This window comes from Melospiza georgiana, chromosome Z, assembly GCF_028018845.1.
Source record: "Melospiza georgiana isolate bMelGeo1 chromosome Z, bMelGeo1.pri, whole genome shotgun sequence".
Classification (NCBI taxonomy): Eukaryota; Metazoa; Chordata; class Aves; order Passeriformes; family Passerellidae; genus Melospiza; species Melospiza georgiana.
The window spans coordinates 52,383,779-52,397,795 of record NC_080465.1 but is presented as its reverse complement, the minus strand read 5'-3'; the positions used below and the strand labels follow the sequence as shown (position 1 = coordinate 52,397,795).

General features: G+C 38.7%; 1 protein-coding gene across 2 annotated transcripts; it reads right to left on the bottom strand.

The window, feature by feature from the left end:
• Positions 1–38: 38 nt before the first annotated feature.
• Positions 39–7,718, bottom strand: SELENOP (selenoprotein P). Of its 2 annotated transcripts, none has more exons than XM_058044281.1 (5): positions 7,618–7,718; positions 5,822–6,025; positions 4,442–4,654; positions 2,721–2,838; positions 39–1,863 (listed from the first exon to the last, which is right to left on the bottom strand). In XM_058044281.1, the coding sequence occupies exons 2-5, from the start codon at positions 6,010–6,012 to the stop codon at positions 1,201–1,203; spliced, it is 1,185 nt and encodes a 394-aa protein (XP_057900264.1). In that variant the 5' UTR covers positions 6,013–6,025; positions 7,618–7,718; the 3' UTR covers positions 39–1,200. The 2 variants fall into 2 exon arrangements, with proteins under 2 accessions (XP_057900264.1, XP_057900265.1); XM_058044282.1 differs by having other exon boundaries at positions 1,219–1,863.
• Positions 7,719–14,017: the final 6,299 nt, after the last annotated feature.

The following is a 14,017-nucleotide window of genomic DNA, read 5'->3' as shown; positions in this document are numbered from 1 at the left end:
GTGTTTCAAATTCTGCATCTCAAAATAAAAACAAGATATGAAGAAAGTATGTTTTATTGAAAACACTCTTGTCAAACATTCGAAAGGCATGCATTCTGTATGTATTCAAAGCTACTCTCTTGCTAATCAGCATTCACAATAAAAAGGTTCAGGTTTTGTAGGAGTAGTAATTTCCCTATTAAACCGTCATTAATTATGGTGTATGCTTTCATAGCAGTTTTCTTTTCATGAATATTCTCTTCTTCATCCAGGATCCTTCGAACAACTGGATTTACTTCCATTCAGTTAATCAAACATTAGGAATGCTAGGCTATAGACAGAGAAGTGATACAAGTTTAAGTGGTATATTATGTTAATTGATATGGATTGCTAATTGGTACGGATTTATCAAATTCAGCACTGTTATAAACAAAGTTCAACATTACACCAAGATTAAACTTGTTTCATCCCACCTTCTTTTTAATTCTGACTCTCAGTTGTTGACGCTATTTCTCACTTCAGGATGATCTAATTGATTCAGTAGGATTTTACATGCTGTAGCAGTATGTATTAATGGACACTCTCATTGTACCTAAGAGCCACAAAGCTCTTAGCTTTGTTAAAAAAGCTTTGTCAAAGTTAAGTATATCAATCTGTTACTTAAAAATAAAGCAGTTACTGTCTATATATTACATTTTTATGTGGAATTATTCTGTAACATTGCTTAAGAGTAAGTTTTGCTTGTACATGATTTGTATCCCCAGGTTAGAAAAAAAAAACAAACTTCAAATCTATTGTCTTCCTAATGAAAAATGATTAAAGTATCTGTCTTGGTTTTCTTCTGTTCTTGATTGCAAAACCTCAGACAGGAGCCCCTAGGTCATAGTTTATGCTCCTGTCCTCACAAATGCAAGCAGAATGTTAGAAGAGAAACAAGAAAGACAAATTAATCGAGAATGCAGACACCTTCCCAGCGGAACTGAAAAACAAACTAGGGGTCAACCAAATTCCTTTAGATCATGAAAATTTTCACTGATGGAATTAGACAGATATTCAATAATTCTAAGAGTGCTGCTCTAAAAATACCCTTCTTTGCAATTTTCCCATATCTGTCAGCACAATTTTGAATTTGGGGCAATAAAAACACTTGATCTGTTCATTTTTCTGCTCTTGCAAGTATATTAACTGAGCTAGTGTGACTCCCTTTTTTCTGGAAGGTGCTTAGTTTGTTTTTCAGGATCAGTTCCTTGCCTTTTCCTGTCACTGTCAGGTGTCACTAGTTTCACTTGCTCCTGCTGGTGATGAATGTCAGGCAGCAGAGAGCAGACGGCACTGTCAAGACTCAGTGACATCCTCTGCTGCCAGCTGCCCGTGTCACCTGCAAGAATTTGGTAGCGCTCCACGACACTGTCAGGTGACAGAATTCCCTAGCTCTTCAAACAGAAGGTGTCGACAATGACAGGATCAGCTACCAGAGGTAGAGTCTGATCCTGTCTGCCAATTTCAGGTTAACTGGTTTTTGCAGCTGTTTTTCCCTTTCTTTCGTAGTTTTTTATCTTGTGGAATTTCCACAATTTCTCCTGGAGGGGCAGTGTCTACGTGCTCCTGACTACCTGTCTGATCGTGTCTGTGACGGCCAAAAAGCCTGTGGCGCCAGGCGCTGTGAGGATGATGTCTGTCAGTTTCAGCAGCAGCCTGGTGGTTCTCGTGTTTGGGATCACGACTGCCCTGGTGATGGTGGCGGTGGTGGTGGCGGCGGCGGTGGTGTCCATGTCTCTGCAGGCTGGTCTGGGAATGCTGGTCTGTTGGCTCAGGTTCTATCTCTGACAGCTCTTCAACTGCTTTTTTAGTGATGTTTTCACAGACACCATCAATATCAGGTTCCTGAAAAACAGATGCTTGCATTAAATACAGGGCACTGTATTCAATTAAACTAGATGTAAAAGATTAACTGGCATTTTTGCAGAGCATGAAAGACACTTCTAAGTTATTAGCGCTATTTTGCTGAACATATGAATATATAAGAAATAGCCTTGTGCAGTCACACCACTGTCAACTAGACAGGGCTTTTTAGCAATTATAATTCCAGTAATTGCTAATAACAATTATTCTTATCCTAGATCCTACATCTGACCTGTCTATGGTCTACATTTAGCTAGAACACTGCACAATGGGATCAAAAACTATTATTTTCGTTGAACTTCCACAAAGTATATACATTTCTTGATAATCTTTAGAATTATTTCTGGTCTTGAATGATTCACTAAAGAAAGCTACCCTTCTTTTATAGCAGTAACAATAATTTGTCACCTTGTATTATCACTTTTTTAAAATAACTCCTGTAGACTGTGTTTAAATGCAAACTACAATAAATAGTAACACAAACCAGCTAGAGTTTGATTCCTGGGTTTAAAAAAAATATGTACTTACCCATCCCACAGAATTAGAGTAGTTAATTGCTCACTACCTCTATAGCTCTACAAGCAGAATTACTCTCCAAGATTGCATTACGTTTCTGACAATTACTTGCATTTCTATCAAGGACAGGAATTCAGATAGGCAATCAGTCTATTCAAAATCAAATATAATTTGCTTAGAAAAATGCTTAAAAGCTATCTGTCAAGATGCATGAAATATGTAAATTCAAAATCATATATTTTTTATTAAACACACTGAAATAATGTTTTAAATACCAATCAAATCCACTTTTCTATTATACACAGAATGAGACAAGAAAATACCATGTAAGAGCAGTTTCCACACTTGTTTTCGCAGTATGCAATCTTAATAGATTCTTCCACATATTGAAAATGCAGGAAGGAGTAGGGCATACCCAGATGATACACGAGACGGCCGCATCTAAGGAGAGAAAGGACTCTGTGGTTACAAATACCTACAACTAAATCTCTTTTCTTATGATCTCACTTTACTTGCACCAATCCACCTACACTGTACAGTTCCACAAGGAGTGTTTCTGTTCCAGTTCAGAGGCAAATCCAGTATCTTCCTTACAATGCCTGCTCAGCAGCACTGGCCAGGATGCGAAGCATCATTTCTGGCTGATGTGGTAGCTGCACTGCCAGAAGCCTTGTCCTAGAGTGGCACTAAAGACTGGCAGAGGTGCACTTGTTACAGACCCATTGGGATAATGAAAAGGGTTCTTCGCATAGTGGTCGCTGCACCCTAACCAGGTGTTTTTATGCAGCCTGACAGGTATTCTGACTGGGATGGACACTGCGGTGCACCTGCACTACTGACTTATTGTGCATGAGGGGATTGTTACGGTGCTTGCTTGCCTCATGCCTGCACTTGAGGGTTCTGATATGCCCTTGACTGAACAACTGATCTGCTCAGAGGAGCTGTAGAAAATGCAGAACCTGTACACACGGGCAGCTTGTTCAGTGCCAACACACAGTCCCCTGGCCTTAGCTCCCCACATGCAGACTGCACGTTTAGGACCAGCAGCAGGCAAAGCTTGTGTGGCTAAGGCACAATAAGAACAGAGATTCCTAGACCCATCACAGATCATGGCCAGGCTAGTGCTAAGCCAATTCATAATGTACACATACCCTGTGTGTCAAGAGCACAGACCTGGTCAACCTTCCAAATGCTCTGAGCAAGGTGTCTGGGCCCCGTCCCAGACGAAATACAGCACTGCTCTCTTTGTCTTTTGTATGACATCAACCTTCCTTACTTGGGCATATTTGCTGCTGTAACATTCAAGATCATTCATTCCACTGCCAGCTTCATCCCACAAGCCTCATGTAGCTAATTTGTTCAAATTCATCATATTACAGAAAAGGAGTAACTTTCTAACTCTGTATTAAGCTTATTATGGTTTAGTATGAACTTGGAATGTTCATCACAGTAATATAAAGTAACAAGGATAGACATGTTTGAAATGTAGGATTTTTCAATTAACTATCATCACATCAAAATCAAAAAATTGGGATTTCAACTACAGTTCCTGCTGGTGCTGCCAAAATATACTTGTGGAAGAATCCTATATCAAAAAGCAATTTTCTTCTGAAGTTTTAAGTTTTACCTAAAGTTTTACCTAATTTTTCCTTATATCTACATGGCATTTTCAACAACTCTCCTCAAAAAGTATCCATGAGATAAAAGATTCCACTTTGACATGCATGGATGTAATGAAGTTATATGAAAATAAATATGCTACAAAAAAATGAACATGTTACCAAATTTTTCACTCACTTATGTTCATCTAAATCCATGGCAATTATAAAGAAAAAAATATTCATTCAAAAATTACTTATGTAAAAGCAGATTTTGCTTTTGTAACTTTGTTTTTCCAGTAAATACTAGCGCTTTACATAGTTCAGCTTAGAAGCTGAGCATGATATCTTTGTTTTTTGCATATCAATGACATGTTATAGAGATTTGCAAATCATTACTCAAAATACATGCAAATATTTTCCCATGTTTGTCTGTAAGCACACACCTGTCATAGATAAGAAAGTCATCCTTGTTTCCATTTAAAGTAGTCCACACATCCTCTTGGTGCTCATCTTGCTGGTAGACAGTAATGTAGTCTGAAACACGTTCTTTAAGTAGGTGAAATTCCCTCCGGGATTGAGCTCCCTGATGGTTGACAACCACATACGAGATGTTGACCAATCCTTCATTCTCTAACTTTACTCGCAGGTCCTCCAAACTAGTGGGAATGTAAAGAAGCAAGACCATAAATCATTAGAGAATCATGAGATTCGACACAAAAGTTAATATGCTCCATCTTGCTTTTATTAGACCTGTATGATGTGGAGTTTCTTCCCTTTCAATTGTATTTTTCCTATGGAATTGCTCTAGAAAACTTTTATTTTTCAGCTATGAGAAACAGTCTAGAATGTGGAAGATTCTTCAGTTTTTTTCTAAAATATAAGAACCGAACCCAACTACTTTGAAAGCCAAACACAAAGCCCAGTTTAAACTTTGATGAAGCCACAGATGTTTTAAAATAAAATTCTTAATAAACTTGCAACACCTATTATGATATGTAAGTGCAGCCTAGAGGGGCAAACTAAGGTGTTCTCACTGTGACTAAAATCCAAATCTGAAACTGGCACTATGAATTTTTAAACCAAAATAATTTCACAATTCCTAAATGAATCAAAGATAAGAGCTTTATGCAATTCCTGTTTGGCTCAGCTTGAAATTATTTTATTGTTATTGTTACTGTCATGATAGCTAATTATTTGCAAGGAGTAAGTTCTAGAAAATAGAGCACCCATGTCCCAGGTCTTGGATGAAAACCTAACACTGATGACTTCCTTGAATGCTTCATCAATTTTCTGATAGGACAGTATTTACCTTAGCTTATGGATTTTTTAAATATATATTGGATCTCTGAACGCAGGCTGAAAAGCCACATGAAAAGCACATGTTCTGGTTTATTTTTTCCCCTACAGGTTTTACATAAGAAATCAGTGATCACAAATCTCTCTATTTCAGGTGATCTAACAATGTTAAAGAATTGCGGTGCTTCTTGGCTTCATCATTTTTGCTGCATTAATCATCTGTTGCTGTTTCTGTTGGGTGTGCCGGTGGCTTGGGTTTCATTCATGTCAAGTTGATCATACTATTTATTATGTTGGAAAGCTAATTTGGAGAAGATGATCTGCCAGTCAGGAGTAGGTCAAGAGATAAAGGATCCTGCCCACTGGCACACAACCCTTCTGCTGATAGTGAGCCAGGTCATCGGGTCACACATGCCAGCTGGGATGGTGGCATTTGGGGCAGCTAGAGTCCATCTGAGTGCATCTGTGGCAGGGCACACGTAGCATTCTCAGCGGATAACAAAAATCGGGACGAGACCCACGCTTACCTGGAAGCCTGCCGCAGGCACAATAATCAGCTTGCCTGGAGGAGAGCCACCACTGTCACCGAGCCTCTGGAGTTCCACATGGGGTCCTCCTCCCCAATACGCCATTCTGGGGCCTCCTGGCAGTTCTGGATCTCTGTCCCTCCTCCTGGGAGGAGACAGAGGGCCAGAACTAGCCCCAGACGTGCCCACATGGCTGGGCTTCACCTGACAAGAGACAAAACAAACAAAGTAAGGCCAATGCCTAAACAAATTTCAAACTCTGAAATTCCCTTAAGAAAACAAGGCAGCATATTGGCTCCGAAAAGAAAAGAAAAGAAAAGAAAAGAAAAGAAAAGAAAAGAAAAGAAAAGAAAAGAAAAGAAAAGAAAAGAAAAGAAAAGAAAAGAAAAGAAAAGAAAAGAAAAGAAAAGAAAAGAAAAGAAAAGAAAAGAAAAGAAAAGAAAAGAAAAGAAAAGAAAAGAAAAGAAAAGAAAAGAAAAGAAAAGTCCTCTGAGAATAAATTTGAGCTCTTTGTTTACTGCTCAATTTCTTTGGTTTTTCAGTAGAGCTCCTCTCTAATAGAGGCAGGTGTTTTTTCTTTGTGGTGCTCGAAGGTTTTTGTGGGTTTTTTGTTACTGTGTTTGAACAGCTGCAAAGTAAACATTCAGAATAACTGGATTTTTTTTCAGCGCTACTAATCTCCCTCTCTGTAATTTCTTTTTGACCATTTTTAACACTTCAGTGATTTTAAAGTGGCCTTGTTTCTTGTTTTTTAAAATAAATTGCAGCAAGCCTGTTTATGTCAGGAAGAATCTAGACCAGTTCACTCCAGTTACAGATAATTCCACTGTCTCAAAAGTACATGCACCAACGGCGGATTTCAGTACACAGTAAGTGCTACAGAACACAGCAGAAAATAATAAAAAATACTTCAAAATTTTTACAAGTCAGTCTGGAGTATCTGAATCCCATTGAGAAAAAACTATGAAGAAGTCAGGCACCAGAAACAATTTTGCAAAAACCAGAAATGGAAACTGAACTTCAGGACTCCTCAGATCTTATAAAATCTCATATCCATACTTAGTTCAGTTAATGTTTATGAAAATCAAAGCATATAAGAAATTCTATCATTACGTTTTCATTTTATTCCATTAACATCTCAGTTTTCGCTTAAACACATATTATCAAGAAATACTTAAAATTATAAAGTTGCTCCCAAACATGTCCTAGATTGTGGAATTGTACAATTTCACCACTTACATCAAAGTCTGACAGTGACCAAAAAACAGTTTGGAAACAATAAATTCTGATTAATAATACATGTTCCATCCATCTTGTCATAGCCTAAAAGATTAATAATAATTGACATTTTGAAGCAAGAGTGATTTGTTGCTGCATTTGTGAAATCCAGCTGTGCCTGACAGTTCTTTCCTGACATTCTAGGTAAAGTACTTTGAAGACTAATCTGCGGTCCAGTATATACCAACACAGCCTTTTTCCATTCTTTCCACACATCAGGAGAGCAGCCTGCCCTTATATCCATTATGAACACATGAGACTCTTATGACATTTTTATATCCTTCCTTGCCTTTCCAGCAGCCTTCTGCAGCACTGGCATGCAGCGCCCAGCAACAGCTGTGTGCCCTACACGCTGCAGGGGAGCCATGTCCTGCCTTATACTTCTCTTCATATTTCAACTTTCAACTTAGTTTCCAATGGAAATTTCCACAGTCAGCCTTTTCAGCCAAAGAAACAAGCAAACACTCTGCCAAATCTCAAGTCATGAAGCTCTTTCACAGCAAACCCAGCACACTTACCCTTTTCTCCTCCCCCTTCTTGGCAGCTCTGCCTGGCTCCGCTGCAGAAGGAAACAGTGTGGGGAAAAGGGCTGTGGTATTTATATGGCTCTTGTTTATCTCACTTTGCAGATACAGTTCAAAGTTCAGGGAGCCTTTTCTGAATGACCCTGCAAGCAAAGGAAACCCCTTGAGCAAAAACTACCCAAAATATTTCTCCATTAACTAATCCCAAGTGGAAACCATTTCTTGTGTATAATAGTGAAGCATTTTTACTATCATGACTTTAAATATTTTGTTATGCAGTTTGTCAGTCACCCCAGCCAGCTGGTGGTAGTGGTACAGTCAGAGGAGGGGGAAGGGCCGAGGAGTTATTTTCTGAACACAGTGGTAACCACAGTGAGGGGGGGGAAGGTACTTCTCTATTTACAAAAACGCTGAGCTAGCAGGTTTTTTCTCATGTGCTTTATCTGATATTTGCCTTAGAGAATGTTGTGCTCCATCTGAGGGCATGTGCATACTGAGCTCTTTTGGCCCAGCTCCTCTTGGTTATATCATTCTGCTTTCAAAATTTTCTCTGTAGAACCTCCCAGTTCTTCAGTTTTGTCGAAAGCTAGAGCCCAGAACTTCAGACATTTAATTCAATGCTGCTACACGAAAGCCATGTAGCTCTAGCTACTGGCAGTAGGTACTTGAGCCTCTATATTTTACTTTTATATTTTCTTAACCCCAGGATCACTGAGGTACCTATGGACATCCAGGTTAAACTGTTTCCCTATTTTCTTTCCTTGGTGAGAGAATTATTTATGCATGATGTTTTACTTTAACAGCAGTTTGCTTTGCTTTGATTTCCTCCAATGTACATGTTACATGTGTTTATGGGGAAATCAGCGTTTAAAAAGGTGGTGTGCCCTCACAGTTCAAGGTGGTGAGATTGATACTGCTTAGATCTATGGCTTGAGGCCATCTTCTGCACAGATAAGCATTTTGCTTTAGGCTGGATGCAAGATAGGGAACTGCTGACCTCGGGGGTTTCTGCTGAAGAAGTCTTATGCACTTCTTTTCCACTGGTGAGTGGAAAGAAAGATATCTCTGAACTTCTGTTCAGTAGTCTTGCAAGACAGAATGCAGAAAACAGATAGACTGCATACTAGACCTGAAGTTCTTTTAAGAAGTGGAGTGTGCTTGTATTCCTTATATTGTTAGGGAAACACATCTTGTATTCTTTGCTGGGCTGGTACCAAACCCTCATATGTGCAGTAGTGCCCTTTACTGTTTCAATTGATAGACACTTTGTTCACCTCCTGCTTCAGGTGTTGGGGTTCATTTCCAGAGCTGATAAAATCGTGTAAGGTTGGCTGGAAGTATTTGGTGTGCACCACATCCACCAATTCTTGCATGAGCACAGAGGCAGCCAAAAAATGAAGCAGGTACAGCTCTGTTAACAGGGCTAATAAAAGTGATGCAGCTCACTGGTGACTGACAGTTGTTCTCTTGCCAATTACAGCAACACAGGTGGAGACACCCTCTAAGGAGGGCGTCTATTGCTCTAAGGAAGAGCAATACTCCATCTCTATCTCCATTTCCTTTTCTTTGTGGGGAGGATGTGGAGAAGGTTTGATTAACAAGTGCTGAACCTATAACCTATAGGTAATACCACTGAGTGCTGCTGAGACATGCAACTCACAAGTACTGAGGAACCCAGAGTTCAGGAAGAGTAAACAGAGCTGAAGCAGCCATCATATAAAACAAGTACCTTGCTCTGGAAAGCACACTGAGGATGGAAATGGACAGTGGTCACTATGGAAAAGTTAGTATTTCCTGCCATACAGTGTGCAGAGACACCTGCAGACCCTCAGATGCCTTACTGAGAGATGAGAAGCACCTGTTGCTAGCAATTATCCCCGTGACAATAAATACTGTATGTAGTATTATTTATTGTTACATTTATTATAACCCTTATAATATTAAGATGACTTCAACCATATTCAAAGTGATAAGCCATAAGCATCTCACTTTTTAATGTTCACCCTGCTTTAAATCATTGCTCTGCCTCAATAAATATTGAGGAAAAAAGTTCCTGCATCTTAAAACTAGTGGTAGGAAACATTATAATCTTGGTTGTGGATTAAAATAGATGTAATTAATTGGTTTAGAAATGTACAAACTAAATACATTTAAACGTCAGTCTGAAGCATTACTGTTTCTGAGAGGAAAAAGAATCTGCTTCCACAGGATGTTCTTATGAACATAGATAAAGCTGTTAATAATTGTCAAATTTTTAAAAGTCTAGGAGTCTGATCATTCAATTTCTTACATTAATTCCTTTTCTGTTCATAGGCTTCTGTAGTCCTTTGTCTATAGATTGCAAAGAAACAATAATCTTAAATATTAATTTTTGCTTTCCACTGCAAATATGTTCTTAGTTGTTGAGTTTGGTCCAATATCACAGCAGGAGGCAAGTTATGAACTCTAATTTGGACAACTCCTCAGTTTGGAACAAAAATTTTTTTAATGATCATCCTGCTTCTATTCACTTTCTTTCTTCTTTGGGAGAGGCTAATAGTTCTGGTGGAAATAACAGTGCCCTTCCTTTTCTATTGAACATCAACTTTCCCCTTTTCTGACATGTTCCAAACTTTTCAAACCATCAGAGCACAGAAGTATCATTTGTTGTTTCTGTTATCTAGATTGGTAATGTACATAGTTCTTGGGAAGAGAAAAACCAAAAATACATAAAAAACCCCAACACAATGCCACAATTCCAAAGAACAAGGAATTGTGGCTGTCAGAATTCTGGTAATGCCTGCTGAGGAGATTTGTAACGCACAAATAATGCAAGGATGGGGGCAGAGCACAGATTCAGCATGAACCCTATTCTGAGGCCTTAGTCTTCAGTGCCTGTTTTGCTCTTGTGACTGAAGGGTGTCATAAACACAGAATTCAAAGTCCACTTGCAAATCTTAATTGTTTACTGGTTCTTCTTGTCTTCTCTGACAACTGTGTCAGCTCAGGGTAGTTACTCATACTTTACAGTGGAAAATATGGCAACAGCAGAAGGCTGTCACGTAATGCTTATAGATATATAAAGAAATTTCCATCCGTTTATGAGGAATAAACATGAATAAATGCTGTAAAATAAAGGGTCACTTAAGTGAAGGGCAAAAGATACACTGAAGTAAATCGCAGCATAAGGTAACTAAATGCACACTTCTCAGAATTCAAAGGAAGGAACTAAAGCTGACATTCTCTGAGGTAGGCCTAAAGATTGCTTCGGTGAACAAAGGAATAGCTGATACATGCCATTGTCTACTTATAAATAAAATGAGACCTAAAGGATCCCTGATCTAGCAAAATGTTTGGGATTTCTGCTTGGAAATTCCATTACAATAATGAAGTACCTTTCCCTGCTTGAATCTATCTGTAGCACACTGTAAGTAGGAAGGGAAACGTTTTATCAGATGTGTCTTCAATCACAATAATTGCACAGATTACAAAGGCAAACAGACCCTAGCTGCTGAATAGCTACATCTGTTCTGAGCTCCTTACAGGCTCTGTTTACTTTCTGCATGTATCCTGCAATAATTCTATCCATCCACAAATTCTCCAAGTCACTGCAGTGAGCTTAAAACCAGTGGTCCTCTTATCATTTGAATGAAGTAAAAATTTGCTGATGGTACCCAAGAGGTGGTTTAGAAGATCATACCTGTAGGAAATTTTCCACATTTTTGTATTTTTCCAGTATACTTAGTAATACTTTGCAGTCCTGTGATCCATAGAGGAAAATAGAAAATTCCTTCAGTTTGATGTGACTCTGCTGAGGCTCCTGGTGCCTGGCATAGTAAACCAAAAAGCAAATGTCATCATGCAGTGCCCAAAACAGGGTATGTGTCCAGATCTCATATCCCACACAATGATCCTCCTCCTATGGGAATGATGCAGTTGCAGCAGGAATTTAGCAGGCAGCTTTAGGCTCTCCAATACAATTCACTGAGTGAACACATAAAATGCTTAGGGATCTGGACCAATGAACACACAGAAAGTTTAAAAAACCTGTTATATTGCATTCAGACATTTCTCTTTACATTAACAGATCAGGTGTCCAAGAGAGTGTAACTGTAGAAGTACCATCAGCAATACATAAAATTCCTTTTAACTCTTTATACACAATAAACCCCCTTAGGAGATGTGGAGGAAAATGATTCATCAGCTAAATTCACAGTGGTTCATTCTAGGTGACTACATTTAAACGCTTCTCACCAGAAATACCTGTTCAAGCAAGTTGTTGTTAATGATTTACAATAGGTCATGCAGGCACAGTTCACTGCACTGAACCCTAGCTGCAGAATGGAAGTTAAGGCAGCCCACTACATGGGATTCAGTGACCATGTACAGTCAGCCTGATGGGAAGTTCAAGACTTTTGCTTGTCTGTCCTTTGCTTATCTGTTGTGAAATGCACTAAAACTGAAGTGAAAACTGGTTCCAGCTAATGAACAAGAGATGTTTGTATATAAAAAAATTCAACTTTCAAGAACTGTTGAACTGTGATTAAAAAATGGATTATGTGGTTTTGGTTCAATTTTTCTTTGTGGCTCTGTGCTGCTCTCTTTTCCTGGTAATACAGAAGTGGTTATGAACATTATGGTCAGCAAGAGACGTTAGTAGTGTTTTTGGGCAGATTCAGATATCTGAGTGCAAGATGGAGACTGTCATACGTGGAATGAAATCTGACAAACTAAAATACTGATGGCTTCAAATACATGATATTGACAGTTGATTGCTGATGATACTTCTTTTCAAGTAGCAGGGCCAGAGGAAACCACAAAGATGCTGAGAAGGCTGGAGCACCTCAGCAGCAGAGATATGCTGAAAGAGTTGGAGTGAAAAAGAGAAGGCTTCAGGGACACCTCACTGAGGTCTTTCAGTACCTAAGGGGGGCTGAAAAAAAAGAGAGAGAGGGACTTTTTACATGTGCAGGTAGTGACAGGGCAAGGGACAATGGTTTTAAACTGAAAAAGTTTAAGTTAGATGGTAGCCTGACTTAATGAAAGTGGGCTGACCAGATGATTTTTATGGTCTCCTCCACCACAAAACCTTCTATAATTCTGTGATTCTATTATATACTCTAATATTATTGTAAATCATTAACAACAATTTAGCACTTCCAGAAGGTTTCCAAGCTTTTCCTATCTCATGAAAAGTTCACATTTTTGCTGAAAATTACAATTATTAACTAACATAAAGTTATTTTTGTGTATTTTGGCTGAAATATATGTAACAGAAGCCTTCAATCTTCTGATATTACAGCCCTGTATTTTACTTTCCAGAGATGCAGTTGTTGAAAGTAACAATGAAGGCAAAGTAAAATTTTGAATACAAAATATGACTTTTGTATAACATTGATAATGGGCCAACAAAGACACTATATCTGACAGATATACTTTGACACTGGCAGTCTTCCTGTTCTCCTTATAGCTTTGGGTTCCCAGTCTTTGGAAAAGGCAAAATTAGAGTAGTAGATCTGCACTGCGTTCCACAAAAAAAAGGATGCAGAATGCAATGCAGAGGAAATAACTACGTGTTTGAAAGAAAGAGAGGTGAGAGAAGATTTGAGGACATTTTGTCTGAGGACATGTTTGGAAGTCACCTGCACAAGCCATCACACTACTACATATCACTACAAATAGCAAAGATATGGGAAAATCTGCCCTGCAAAATTCAAGCAGCCACTACTGGTTGTTTTTACAAAAGTACCACGATTTCTTAAGTTCTCATGTGGACTTCTCGTTCTTGGCTCATCTGAGAATTCACACTGGACAGGCTTTGTATCATGTTGTCCAATTAAAGGCAGAAACAGCAACACCCACTTTTGCATCTCCTCATCCCATTTCAAAAGCATTGGCTAAACCTGTGGAACTTGAAAGGTAAGTCCTGGTCCCATCAAGAAACAGCCATCATAAAGCCTCAATAGCTCTTCAGTCAGTGAGGCTTTGCATGGATGCTCATTTGTAAGGGCTCATGTAGACCTACAGCAGAGATGAGTCCCAGGTTGGCATTTTACTTTGGTAACCCCTCATCTCTACCTGGCCTCTAGTTTAATTTTTTAATGTCTGTCTCTTGGCAGGAAGGCGTTCATAATATTATTCATGTATGCCTTGTATTATTTACTAATTATTATTTATATATCACAGACATAACAGTCTTAAGGATTGTATTAATGGAGGTGTAGTACCCATCACAGAGCCCAGAGTCTGCATCCCACAGCCGTCTTTGACCATCAGCATTTTATCCACCCCATTAAACTGCAAGCTGAAATTTTCTGATCTTTTTCTTGTCAGGGGAAAAAAACAAACAAAAAATCAAACCAAAAAACCCACCAAAAAAACCCACAATATCAAAAAAACCCACCTAAGTAGGGTT